The 13,210-nt window shown below is 47.3% G+C and overlaps 2 protein-coding genes, 1 long non-coding RNA gene and 1 other non-coding gene across 6 annotated transcripts; 2 read left to right on the top strand and 2 right to left on the bottom strand.

The window, feature by feature from the left end:
* Positions 1–1,494: 1,494 nt before the first annotated feature.
* On the bottom strand, positions 1,495–2,713 carry LOC122153964. The gene is made up of 2 exons (XR_006165827.1): positions 2,367–2,713; positions 1,495–1,773 (listed from the first exon to the last, which is right to left on the bottom strand). It is a non-coding gene; the product is annotated as an uncharacterized LOC122153964 (long non-coding RNA).
* A 1,087-nt stretch (positions 2,714–3,800) lies between these two features.
* On the bottom strand, positions 3,801–6,323 carry NDUFB6 (NADH:ubiquinone oxidoreductase subunit B6). Of its 2 annotated transcripts, XM_032998378.2 has the most exons (4): positions 6,026–6,319; positions 5,859–5,951; positions 5,221–5,265; positions 3,801–3,953 (listed from the first exon to the last, which is right to left on the bottom strand). In XM_032998378.2, the coding sequence occupies exons 1-4, from the start codon at positions 6,299–6,301 to the stop codon at positions 3,885–3,887; spliced, it is 483 nt and encodes a 160-aa protein (XP_032854269.1). In that variant the 5' UTR covers positions 6,302–6,319; the 3' UTR covers positions 3,801–3,884. The 2 variants fall into 2 exon arrangements, with proteins under 2 accessions (XP_032854269.1, XP_032854271.1); XM_032998380.2 differs by lacking the exon at positions 5,859–5,951 and having other exon boundaries at positions 6,026–6,323.
* Positions 6,324–6,371: 48 nt separating this feature from the next.
* Positions 6,372–11,891, top strand: EEF2KMT (eukaryotic elongation factor 2 lysine methyltransferase). Of its 2 annotated transcripts, XM_042798480.1 has the most exons (8): positions 6,374–6,623; positions 6,701–6,763; positions 7,399–7,479; positions 7,646–7,747; positions 7,936–8,069; positions 8,891–9,198; positions 10,549–10,698; positions 11,381–11,891. In XM_042798480.1, the coding sequence occupies exons 1-8, from the start codon at positions 6,546–6,548 to the stop codon at positions 11,479–11,481; spliced, it is 1,017 nt and encodes a 338-aa protein (XP_042654414.1). In that variant the 5' UTR covers positions 6,374–6,545; the 3' UTR covers positions 11,482–11,891. The 2 variants fall into 2 exon arrangements, with proteins under 2 accessions (XP_042654416.1, XP_042654414.1); XM_042798482.1 differs by lacking the exon at positions 7,399–7,479 and having other exon boundaries at positions 6,372–6,623.
* TRNAE-UUC lies at positions 6,375–6,447 on the top strand. The gene has a single exon. It is a non-coding gene; the product is annotated as a tRNA-Glu (tRNA).
* Positions 11,892–13,210: the final 1,319 nt, after the last annotated feature.

The raw sequence follows: 13,210 nt of genomic DNA, 5'->3' as shown, positions 1-13,210 counted from the left end.
TCATATCGATGCATTTATTTGTAGGCAGATCTCTCCTGGAGGCTGCAGAAGCAGCTCTCCCTTTGTTCTTCAGGGGGGGACCAGGGGAAGAACAGTCCCCCACTGCCCTCACTCACAGGGCTCGGTGCTTCCCCAGAGAGCAGCCTGTGCCTGAGGAAAGTAGTGGATGAATGCTGGCATGTTCTGTTAGGAAGTCACATGAACTGGGATTCACATCACTTAATTTTAGATGTATAAACTGAGGCATGTAAATTGTACCGGCCATCACATCATCATCTGTGAGCAATGGAGAAAGACAGAGGGTTCCAGTTATTCCAGATAAGTTCCTATTTCTGTCACTGATTATAAAGAGAATCGTTCAGCCAATGCAGCAGAGGCATCAATATTTCAGTGAATTGCATTCCTGGAAACGAATGTCCTAGTAGAACGAAAAGCCTCGCTGAAGGCAAGGTAAATGTCATCCACTGCTCTGCCCTGATCAAACCTCATCATCACAGAAAGCAATCACATTTTTCAGGCACTACAACTCCACGCTGAATGTTCCCCATCTTCTCCACCTGCTATGCCTTCTAAAAGGACTGTTTTTTTTTTTCCTGGGGACTGAAGTGAAGCTGCCTGGCTCATTCTGAACCTTTTTAGACAGTGGTGCAAAACTTACTTTCCTTCAGTTGTGGCAGCTTTCCCCCAGTCACTGGGACTTTTCAAAGCTGATAGACAGCAGCTCTGCAAGAGCATCAGCCAGTTCTCCCAGTGCCCCAGGCCACAGCCTGTCTGGCCCCATGGACTTGCAGAGTCAAGATCCAACAAGCAAATGCCGTATGAACCCTCCTGGGCTCCACTCCGTGTCAGTGTAGGCACGGGCGCTGCTGGGACTGCTCCATCTCCTCCTCCAGTAAATGAGCTTGCCTGGCACTGACCACGAGCCAGTATGCAAAGGGACACCCAGGGGGGTGGGAGAAACTAGGAGCTGACCTGGAGCAGACCCAGCTAGCCAAGCGTGAAGGATGGCACGCCCAGGGTTGGTGCCACCCCAGCTTCCAGTCCTTGTTTCCCGAGACGCCAAGCTTTTCATGAATGCTTCCCTCCAGCCTTACCTCCTGCTCTGCCTCCAGTTTACCCTAGCCTGCGACTGGCAAGTGGCTCTTTTCTGGCACCTGCCCTCAACCCTCTCATCTGCAGCCTGAGGAGGTCCCCATGGCTCTCCGAAGGGCTGGACAGAAAGTCAAGTCCCAGAGCATAGGGGTCCATCACCTATGTGGGAGGAGGTCTTCCTCCATCTGTCCCTGAGCTGTTGTAATGGAAGACAGGTAACTGTTGACTAAATATTATATATATATATATATATATATATATATATATATATATAAATAGATATGTGTATCTGTCAATGATCAGAGTAGGGATCTCAAAAGAAAATTGTGCAGCAGACGTACTCCTATGTGTATAGTGTATGTGTGCGTGTAAATCAAATGGACATTTAAGGAAACAACACTGTACAAACCCAGAAGAGTTTTGATTTCATCGTCAAGATGATACATCACCCACATTTAGCACAGGAGGGAAGGAAGACTCGAAGAATTTGAGAGGTATAACTGAGGCCCAGAGTCCCCAAGGGAAGAGCCACACTGTATTTGTAGAGGCACATTCACGGCATGGATCCAGCATGCTGCCAGCGGTACGGTGTCTTATAATGGGTGGGTAGTTGTCCTGCTCGCCAAGGGCCACGTTTCGTCGTCTTCACTGGGACAGGCGAGGCGGTGGTGATGAACTCTCCTGCCATAGTTGTGCCAGGACATGTTCTGTGTCCTGTATTGTCTTTTTGGTGGGGTTGTGACACTCAAACTCCTCCCTGTTTGAGGGAGAGGTATCCATTCCCTCTACTCAGGGAGGATTATCTGTTCCAAAACACCCAGGCAATCCTAAGGCTGCACACTGGGGTTCTACAAGCTCACCCACACCAGTCCTTAGACTTGGGACTGAGTCTGTGGCCCTGAGCAGCCACCTGGGCCCCACATCGTAGGGACGTGGGGGATCAGGGTGGCTCTAGGGCCGCTAGAGCTTTGGGGACGACCATGGGACTCGGGGGGCACTGTGAATTCCCTGTAGTTCTGGGGGGCTTTCACTAGAAGAGGAGAGGTGTCAGGGCTTCCTTGGGGAAATCGAGGAGCCCTGGGGGTATCAGGCATCCCTGTGGGTGTGGGGTGTCCTCGGGAGATGTCAGTCTCCAGTTCTGCACAAGCATTGCAGGGGGGACCTCGGGAGATGTGGGGTACCCCAACCAGTCTCTCATTAGTGGGGTGGGGGTGTCAGGGGGCATCCCGCCATCCCCATGCTGGGGAGGTGGGGCACCCCCAGCTGTCACTCACCGGTGGGGCGGTGGGCTCGGTGTTATCCTTGGGGCACGGGGCGCAGAGTTGGGGGCCAGGGGAAGCCTCCCCGTCTGCAGCAGCATCAGGCTTGGCCAGGCTGAGCAGCAGCAAGTTGGTGCAGGCAAAGGTTCGCTTCAGGCTGCAGCAGTTTGGGGGAAGAGCGCTCTTGGGGGGACTGACACACCATGGGGCAGAGGTAGTGACAGGGACCCCCATGGCCATGGGAAGGAAGGGCAGGTCTCAGCCCCCCCTGCAGCCCCCACAACTCCTCTGTTAACCCCACTGCCCCCGATAACCCTCAATAGCCCTCATCAACCCCCCAGTCTCCCCCTTGACGCTCTACCTTCCCCAGTGTCCCCCAGCAGCACCCACTGACTCTCCAGCTCCCCCAGGGACCCCCTCCAGAGGATCCTACTGCCTGCTCACAGCCCACAACTGCTTGTCCACTTGCTGTCCCACCCTGAGCTGCCTTTTACCTGAGGAAAGACACAGACGCAGGCCTGGCGAGGGCCTGGGGGGCTGCGGGCTGAGCATGGGTCCCTGACGTGGGGTCCATGCCCTCCCTGATCTCCTTCAGCTCCAGGAGTTTTCAGCCCTGTGCTGGCGACAGCCCTGCTGGTACGAGTCCCTGTGGGGACGGGCTACATGGGGTCTGGCTGCCCCCAGGCACAGCAGCTCCTGCCTGTCCCCTTGACATCACAAACACCGTCGATACTGGTCACACATGGTTCCATGAGGTCATGAGGGGCTTCTGTCCCAGCACCTCCCCTTACGTACCTCAGATTACCCTTTGGATTGCTGGTTTAACCATTTCTATCCCTAAAGTAGCTAACAAAACACTTAGAATATCTCGAGTTGGAAGGGAACCATAAGGATCATCGACTCCAACTCCCTGCTCATCAAGAGGCCAGTCTTCCCCAGTACAAAGTGCCCCAAGTACATGGAGCCAGAGAGGGCAGGAACACTCCAACTCGGGAAGGGCTGAAGACAAAGAAGGAAGCACTAAAGGGTTAAGAATAAAGAATTTTTGGCAGCAGTGCCACTTCCACTACCCTCTCTTCACAGAGAAGTGGGATGACGTAGGTGGAAGCTTAATTTTCACTGGAAATCTCCCAGAACTTAGTAGAAAAGGGCTTGCTAGACTGGAAGAGGACAGCACTGTGTGTGTGCAGGAGCTCACCCCAGCACCCCTCCTTTGAGCAGGCTGCTCCACAATCCTCTGGGACATACAGCATCTCCTGTTACTGTAAGGCTCACATTGTCCTGCTGCCAGATCTTGTCAGGCCAGATAAAAAGTTGAGGAAGCGGGGTCAGAGATCACCAGGACTTAGCAATGAAGCTCACTAAAGGCAAAAAGAAACTCCCACACGAGTAGCAACTAGAATAATGTGGACTAAGGAGAAAGTAAATGACAGAAAGGCCGAGGCGACGCAGAATAAAGACTCTTTTATAGAAGAGATAAAGCAGTTGCAGTTCTTGCCTTTTTTGCTGAAGAAGGAAATCGGCTTTTAGCCATCAGTGGTGCTCTTCAGGTTCTTCCTTCATGGGTGGAATAATTTCTCCCGTCTCTAAAATTCTGTCCCCCTGATGGAATGAGAGAGCATGGTGAGCATTTCCTCCTACACCCAGTCTCTCCCTTCACACAACACAGTCTTTCAATTAAGCTGTAACTGTCAACACTTCCAGACAAAAATAAAAAATAAATATCTAACTACAACTTACTCAGAACACTCATATTCACTCAACATTTCTCAAGATGCTGAAATAACAACACCGCCAAATTATCTAAAACCTATATTTGCTTTACCCTTTTCTTTTCAGCTACAGAACAGCAGCCAAAACATTTTGAGACTATCCTGTTTTAAAAATGTATATTGGGCTTACAGCACTGCCTAACCACAGCTGGGAGTCTCCAAACCCAAGGCCTGTAGCCTGTGAAGAGCTAGATAATCCTTCAAAAGTCAACCTGATGCCCAACTGCTGTTTGCTACAGCTTCAGGCACCATCTCAGCCTGCTGAGCTCACCTAACTTGAGTGACTAATTAGGCTGAAGTCAGAGGCCCACAGTTTGACCTTCAGTATGTGGCTATGTGGTTGTTAGGGATGGAACTTTTTATAATTTTGTTTTAGATAAAGCACAATTAGGCAGGTGTTATGCAAAAAAGCGCGCAGGTGTTGGAAACAGAGTTCAACTTCTACAAGAATATTTGCCCACTGACTTGTCATACCAATCAGTGAGGAACGGCTTGGAGCACCATGAAAACAGTAAAGCCCAAACAATCTAACATGCTCCACTTCATGAAACTCATGCCAAGCTGAGGTGACAGGACTGTATCCCTTTGGGGACGCCTGAGCACAGGGGACCTTCAGGGACATCTGGGACCAAGCTTGTGTGGCCAGAACTGACACGCTCCGCACCGAACGCCTCCTGACAATTGCCGCTCATCTCAGTGAGAAGCAGAACCACCCCTGTGTCATTCCACGCATTAAGAATCACACCTTCACAGAGGCTTTAAACACCCAAACCCCTTCACAAAGTCGCTCTTACTGTGCTGTAACTAACGCTTGCATTCCCACGAGGGAGTGTTTGCATCTTCTGCCCAGGATGGGCAAAGTCTGCTGATGCAGAGGGAGGTATGACTGAAACAGAGACTGTCTGCTCTGAGAAATGAAAACTGCTCAAAAATACTGTAACTGGACTGCTCCAGGGTAGCCTGCTCACAGGATCAAGCTCATCCTCCTAGAAATTCTCCCTGCACAGCCACTGACAAGCATGCACTTCTCCCCAGATCACCCCTTTTCTACCTGCTTTAACAAAGCTGGAAGATAAAACAAGTATTAACAGACTTACTGGGAATATCCGTGGATTTGACATAATGATGCCATGTGGATTTTTCTGAAAGTGGGGGGGAGAAGAAAGGGAAGGGTCAAAGAAAAAGAAGTGTTACTCTGAGAAAGCACAAAGGATTTCCAAACTGGAGGAAACAACCCTTCTAAAACAGACACTCTACTGAGTACAGGGCTCATTAGGCCGTGTTCCTTCCACTGGCTAAAGAAATTCCTGAGGCTAATAGAATTACCCCTCCTGAGCAAGGCAAGACTGTGGAAGTGGAAGGTCTGTCCCCACATCAGTGCACTGGCCATTCCCCTTCCCCACACCAGCAGCTGCAGTCGGGTTATCCCCGGGGTCCTCCAGGAGAGCAAGAATTTGAACACAGTTATCCATCTCACAGGAGGCAGCACGGTCAAAGCCGGTTGCTACCATGAAAGATCCCCCCAAAAAACACATTTGTGCCACCTAAGCAGGGGAAAACAAGCTGTGGAACAGACCGTGGGGAATCACCTTAACCTGCAGGTTTACGCAACCGCTTACGCGGCTGTTTGTTGTGTCAGACCCCCCTCTACAAGAGGTCCCAGACGTCCCTCGTTGTGCCCTGAGCCCCCTTCCCCGTGCTGCCCTCACAAGCCGCGCAGAGGGGCCGCACGCACCATGGCGTGGTACTTCAGGTAGTAGAGGATGATCCAGGCGGGGATCAGGACACGCGTCAGGACGAAACCGCCGGTCTGGTAGGCCTTGAACACCTGCGGGGGCACAGGGACGCGGGTGAGGCCCGGGAGCGCCCGCCCGGTGCCCGTGTCCCCGTCCCCCCGCTCACCTGGTGCCGCCAGAACCCCCCGGGCCGCAGGAAGCGCTCCCAGAAAGCGGCCACCGGCCCCAGCTGCTGCCGCGGCAGGACGGGCTCCCGCTCGCTCAGCTCCTGGTCCCGCAGCCAGCGGCGCCGCAGGGCGCGGAGCTGCTGCAGCCGCAGCTTCTCGTCCTCGCTGTAACCGCTCATGGCACCGCCGGCCCCGGTCCCGGCCCCGGTCCCGGTGCGGCCTGGCCCGGCGCCGCGTCCTCCGTCCTTCACCGCGGCGCGTAGCAGTGACGCCATCAGGACGCACCGCGGTGCGTCATCAGGGCGCGGGGGGGGGGGGGGGGAAGCCGAGCCCGATGGGTGCGTGTGGGCCTGGGTAGCTCAACCGGGAGAGCGTCAGACTTTCAATCTGAAGATCAAGGGTTCGAGCCCCCATCCAGGCGGGAGGGAGGGTTCCGCCTTCTTGAGGCGGGGGCTCCTCTGCAGCCCCTCCCCGGGGCGGCGATCAGGCAAGGCCGGGGATGCGCGGCCTGCGGGGACCATGGCCGGGCCGGGGCTGGCGAGCCGCTTCCAGCACCGCTTCCTGGCGGCCCGGCAGCTCCGCTCCTTCCCCTGGCCGGTGCGTGTACGGCGGGCAGCGGGCGGCCGGCCCCGGGGCCGAGGAAGCCTCAGCTTGATTTATTGATTCTGTTTTAGGAATTGGAACAGAACCTGCGGACTTCACCGGATTCCTCCCTACTCGTGGACATTCTCCACAAGGTGAGGCGGGGTGACTCGGCGGGACAGCGGGCCCAGGCTGCCACGAACGCGCGATGCCGCCTCGTGTGACTAAAGCGATCGCTGGTTTTCACTCGTCATTACAGAGATGTTGGGCCCAGCAAATTTCCTTCTCTTCCTGTTATTTAGCTGTTCGTAGCATCAAAATTAAGACCTGTGTGCCAGAGCAGAGGTGACTTGAATGCCACAAGCACGACAGCCCAGCTGGGCGTGTGTGTTGGCGCTGCCGGGGTCGGGGAGGAAGGTGCATCAGCCCTTGGGGCGCTTAAAACTTTCCATGTGGATGGGAAACCACAACGAAGGCAGCAAACCGGAAAGAGGAGAAATAAGAGAAAAGCGAAAGAAGGAGGAGAACAAATTGGACTACCTTTCCACTCAGTTTTGGTATTTACTTTGAAAAGCGAAAAGCACATTTCCTGCTGCAGATCTGTAAACAAACCAACTGATCAGATTTCATTTTCTGGCTCAGCATCACTTCTCTTAGCCACAGACTGAATTGCAATGCATGTCATGAAACAAAGAGCCAATTAATAGCGGCCTGGCCTTTCTCTGGCCCTTTACTGCCTTTCATAAAATCTTCACTAGGTAATGGGTTTCAACTGCTGTTCTTGTTTTAGACCATTCTCCACCCTCTGTGTGTAAAATATCCCCCCTCTACCAAGTACAGAAGATGCTTTCTAACTGAACTCATCAAAAAGGTAGTGCTTACTTTTCATGTTGCAACTTTTTTTTTCTCCTTGAAAATAATGGCAGTGTAATATATTACGGCCAACAATGCATTAAAATGGGACTTAACGTGTGTACGTTTTCTGTTTCATGGCAAACAATTTGATACCTGAAACTGCCCTGTTCTCTTTCGCACAGCATGAATCCACAGCAGCTGAACCCCTTGACGAATTGTATGACACACTGGCAGATATTTTAAACGAAGAAGAAACTACTCACTGTTACAAAAACTACTTACTGGTAAGAACTAATGCTGCATTGTTGTAAATCACTTCTAATTATCTGAACTAAGCAGTAATTGACTTTAAAAATAACCCCCCTAGAAACCCGGAGTGCTTCCTACCTTTTTCCAGGCACTAATGTTGACTGTGAACTGTAAAGCCCATGGTCTGTGCTGATGCATCTTTGCCTTCTTGTGTGTCCTCCAGCCCACAGGCGACTGCGTTACCCTTTCCGAGAGCGTGGCAATTATCTCTGGAGGAACCACTGGGCTCATCACATGGGATGCTGCTCTTCATCTCACCGAATGGGCAATAGAGACCTCTGCAGTTTTTAGTAACAGGTAACGACAGCAGCACAGGGAGAAAGATACTTGCATTCATATTGTGAGCAAGCTATGCAACTGTAATTTAATAATATTTACCCCCAAAATATCTGAAATGAATACATCCTTTTGCTACTGGATAACTGCTGCTCTCGTCTGTTCTGCAACAGTCCAACTTTACAAGGTCCTCTCCTGGATTAGTTCTTTTAAGAGAGGTTTTAAGATCAAAACCATTACACCACACAGTCAGACATGCTCTGGTAAGCAACCTGTTAAATTTCAGCTACCGCACTGTCTAGCCAGTAACTTTATCTGGTGTGCTTCACTCCACGATGGGATTCCTCTCACCGAACTTTAGATGCAACCATCAGATGTGCACATCTGATCTCATCGCCTTGACTTTGTTTAGAGGCAGTTCAGAGGAACAAGCAGTTTTGAGGAATGATTTAAAATACCGACCTCACAGGGTCGTGCTGCTGAAGTGTCTGTTTCTCTCTACTGACTATGAGAAGATTTGGACAACCAGTTCAGATGGAGACAACCATGCTGCAGGAGTCTAAATATGGGTGGGAATGTGTCTCATCCCTGCAGTGGAAATGCTCTGTACCATACGCAAAAGCAGTATTTCAAGTAATTAATTTTTATGCTTAGGATTGTATTTTCAGTGTTTACCAACTCTCCCAGTTATTTGAGACAAATATTACAGTGTAGATGGTTTCCTCCAAAATTATTGAAATAATCTGTAGCTGATTTTACCTTTAGATCTACTTAGAATGTTTTGATTTCCTAACTCAATCTAGAGTCCTAATAAGTACTTCTTTTACTCCATTACCCTTCAGGACAGTCTTGGAATTAGGAAGTGGGATCGGCTTCACTGGAATTGCAATCTGTAAAACCTGCAATCCCAAAACATATATATTTAGTGACTACCACCCCTGTGTTCTCAAACAGCTGACAGAAAACATCCGTTTGAATGGCTTTGCCTTGGAGCCTGAAACTACCCAGCAACCCCCAACGGAGTCCTTAGGCCAGGAGGCAAAAGCAACAAATTACCAAAAACCAAAACTAATTGTTACGGAACTTGACTGGGGCTCCGTTACAGAAAAACAACTGTCAGATCTTCAACCTGATGTCATCATTGCAGCAGGTACTTCCACTTCTGATTATGGCTCGCGGTGTGCTGTCGTGCAGGAATAAGCAGGTTAGAGAAACCCAAAGGTAGTTGTGTGCAGGACTCGCTCAACCCTACTTCAGTTACCGTATCTGGAAGTGTGTGACAGATCTCCCAGTTCACATTGCCATTTTGTCTTTTTCAGATATTCAGCGGTCGTGTACATAAGGCCAAATACCAAGTATTTTTTCCCTTCCCCATTTTTTTTTAAATCCAGAAACAGATGATAAATCTGTCACTCTTAACAGCCTCATCAGTAATAACAGGCAATCTTGGCGTTGAGGGATAACATTTTTTTTAAAAAAAGAGAACACAAACCACAAACCTTTTTTGGAACTTGCCTATATATAGATCTGGAGGGAGTTTATAGAAAAATCTAATAATGGAAAATCTAGCAATAGTAAAATTTCTTACCTGTAGCTACAGGATTTTGCTCCCCCATTTGGGGCTTTACCAAGCAAAAATTACTTCAGAATTTAGATGAAGAAATGACAAAATATACCGCCTTTGTCATCAAAGCATTAAATAATGTGACTTCTGTAAAATGAAGTCACCATACATGCGTTACCTGATGCCAACTATGCCGTTCAGAGAAGGCACAAACCAGTCCAAGCTGGACTCAGGAAGGCAAGGCAACTCAAAACTGAAGGTAACTTCCATGTTACCCACTATTTGCTGTTCCTAGTTACTGCAGGACATTCCCTTGTTATGGTGCATCAGGAGAAATGTGTCACTGGTACGTGCATGTGCCTCGACGTTTCTGCGTAGTAAACAACCACCACTTAGTATCAGTCCTGAACACAAGACTTGACACATTTCAGAATCACAGTGCTAATTAGTAAGGCTGACATTTTGTACCCTGTAGTGATCAGTTTTACTTTTCGTCACTATTTCTGCTCTCAAATAAATTATTCAAGATGAAAACCGCTGCCATTCAAATCAAGTCTATTGCAATCAGCCTCTAAAATACAGATTTTGAACAATGCAGTTTCATTCTGTTAAGGACAGTCATCAGAGAGCACCAACACTCAATGTTTTTGCTGTCTCCCTTAAAACGGGCTTATATACATTAGCTGACAATCCATTCACAAAAAGGAACGCTGTTTTTTAGGGATTTTTGGACTGATACTAGAGACGAGGGCAACTTGACAGGGCATGTAAGATAGAGGCATTTTCTAAGATTTCTTCTTGGGAATTTTTAAGCCCTGAATAAGAAAATCATTCTCTTGCAAGATGAATATTTTAGTATCTTTTTTTTTTTTGTAGTTTTCATTCTGCTTTTTGCTCAATTCTCAATAAATATAGAACGTTTTCCTTTTTATGCAGATGTGGTATATGATCCAGAAATAATTTTAGCCCTTATTGGTATGCTACAAAAACTCTCCAGTTCCAGAGCAGATAGAAAACCTCCTGAGGTCTACATTGCTTTCACCATTCGAAATCCAGACACGTATCACCTGTTCCACGCTGAACTTGGTAGGTGCCTTTTTCATGGAGTGGACCAATAGTTTTGGCCTTTTTAACTATTACTTAATCTGTAGTAGAGAAGAATGGGAGCATTTTCTGGTGGTGGGTGCTGTGCAGTAGTGGGAGTCTTATCCCAGAACTGGATTTAAGAATGGTCTGCCTAGGAGCAGCAACTTTTCCACGTGGCTTTGATCAGGAGATTGGAACTTAGCTTTTTGCTATATCCTGTCTATCACAACTCATATCTGTTAGTGCCAGCTTGAGATGAAGTGCAAGTGTGGTGGCAACACAAAACTAAAAAAGGGTTAAGCTTTAAAGAGGAAAACCATCTGTGCTGCACTGTCATAGTGATAACATCCAAGATGCAGCCTAAAACCTTTCTCTTAACTGTTCGAGGGTTAAAAAAAAAAAGGGAACAATTTTAGGTTTTTCTTCGTATATTCTTCAAAAGCCTGTCTTTTGCAGTCTACTGGCTGCAGAGCCAGTCTACATCAATGGCTTAATTCACAAAATTATGCTAAGTGTATATCAGAAGCATTCATGTTAATTTGAAAAAATACATACTCCTAAGAATGTGCCTGTAGCTTGGTTTAATAGTGTGCTAAAGATCTCTTCCTACAGAACTTGGCATGCAACTTCTGCTCTTCATTTTATTAAGCAGAAATAGGATTCCCAGTGTTTCTCTTTGCAGATAAAGTTGGGATCAGATGGCACGTTATTCCAGCCCACAGCAACAGTATTTTTCTGTATGACATGCAGCCAAATGTAACTATTCTACAGCTGTTTATATAGACTTGGAAAAGATGACATAACTAGAATTTTCAGACCAAGATGAGCTATCTTGTCCTTGCAACAAGATTATCTTGAGTTCTAGAAATGGACACGAGAGGGACGGCGGATACCACTATGCTTGGACTGTTGTCAGAGTGTTAAATTTCTTCCTATAATTGTCAGCATGTATGCAAGCAAGCTGCTGCCACTGAGAAGTATCTGTGAACCTCAAGCAAGAGGAAAAAAACCCACCCTAATCATACTGCACTTTGATCTGTAAAAGGCAACAGAATTGAACTATTTGGGTTTTTTCAACTGTGTTTTGATTTGTAAATAACGGAGGCATATCTACAGGATCACAGTATGAATATCCCACTGACAAGGGAGGAAAACAGTTTCACAGTAATAAATATTTTTTAATATTAAAACCAGCTGTAATTGTCTAGTGTTTTTTTATACCTGTCTGCATATACTTACATACTTGCAGTGTGGGTCATCTTAAAACTAATAACCTGTACAGTGACTGGTAGATAGCATCACAAGCCTACATGAGGCTGTAAGAGGAGATAATAGACTCTGCTCTAAGTCAGGTGCATCTTTACTGTCACATAAGGACTGTGATTTTCACAACGAGCTCTTGGGAAGCCTCTCAAACTGGCCAGAAAATGAAAAAAGAATTGTGCTCTGTAGCAATACTCCATATAGACTGCAAGGAGGAAGAATTGAGCTCACCTTCTTTGAAACTTTCCATAATCCAGTAATCATTTTCCTGTTAAACTGTATTGGTCCTGAAGCAGAAAATCAAAGCAGCTGCTCTTTCTCTTGACTTCCCTTTCTGTCCTTTGTTTTAAAAGCTACTTAAAAGAAAATGAACAAATACTTTAGCCTCCTCCTTCTGTAGTAATGGAGAGAAAATGGACAATAGGTAACTTCAAACTTGTTGAATCATCTTATTCTTCAAGCTGAAGGAGGCTGTGACTGCTACTATTAAGTTGGATACTCAGTAGTAACCCCACCCTGGGTTTTAGCTACCTCTCCCCAAGAAGGAAGAATTCCAAGGTACTACTTATAGAGTAAATGCATGCTAACAGCCCGAACAAGAGCTCCTTTATCTTCCCTTACTTGAAGAATTTTGTGTCACTCAGAAGTTCTAGACAGATGGCTCATTTTAGATCTAAAAAGTGTTATTACAGAAGGATGAAACCTCTCTAAAGCTTTTGGCATTACTGTTTAATTAGAGAAGTGCTCAGTTTACCTCTATGTGCACATCAATGGCTAAAGGGGAATGGCTACAGCACTAGACAGGATTGTGCTTGAAAACAGTAGAGGAAAAAAAAATTTTAAATGACCAAATATATTTATGAATCATTCTTCAGTCAATAAACCAATGAAATTGTCAAACTCCTGCACTAAGCAACTTGGACTCTTATTTTCACCTCCCAACCAGTGGAACCAAATCACTGTCAACATTTTTTTTTTCACGAGAGTCTACTGTAACCACAGTGCAGAAGGGAAAAGGCAAGATTAGCAAATGGCTGTCTAGCTTGACAAAAGCAGGTATTAAATGATTACTCAGTAAGCAGGTTTAAAAATGCTGGTGCAGAACCCACTGTAATCCTCTACCACCACTGAAGTAGGAGCTCTGAAGAACAGTAACCACATGATAATACCAAGCACATTTGTGCCTTAAATGACTGACATCTATTTTATAATCAAAAAGGTGATGAAAAAAGCATCTTGTAAGCATTAG

This window comes from Tyto alba, unplaced genomic scaffold (genome assembly GCF_018691265.1).
Source record: "Tyto alba isolate M040663 unplaced genomic scaffold, T.alba_DEE_v4.0 Super-Scaffold_28, whole genome shotgun sequence".
Taxonomy (NCBI): domain Eukaryota; kingdom Metazoa; phylum Chordata; class Aves; order Strigiformes; family Tytonidae; genus Tyto; species Tyto alba.
Note: the sequence above shows the minus strand (reverse complement) of the source record. Positions and strands in the feature narration are given on the sequence as shown.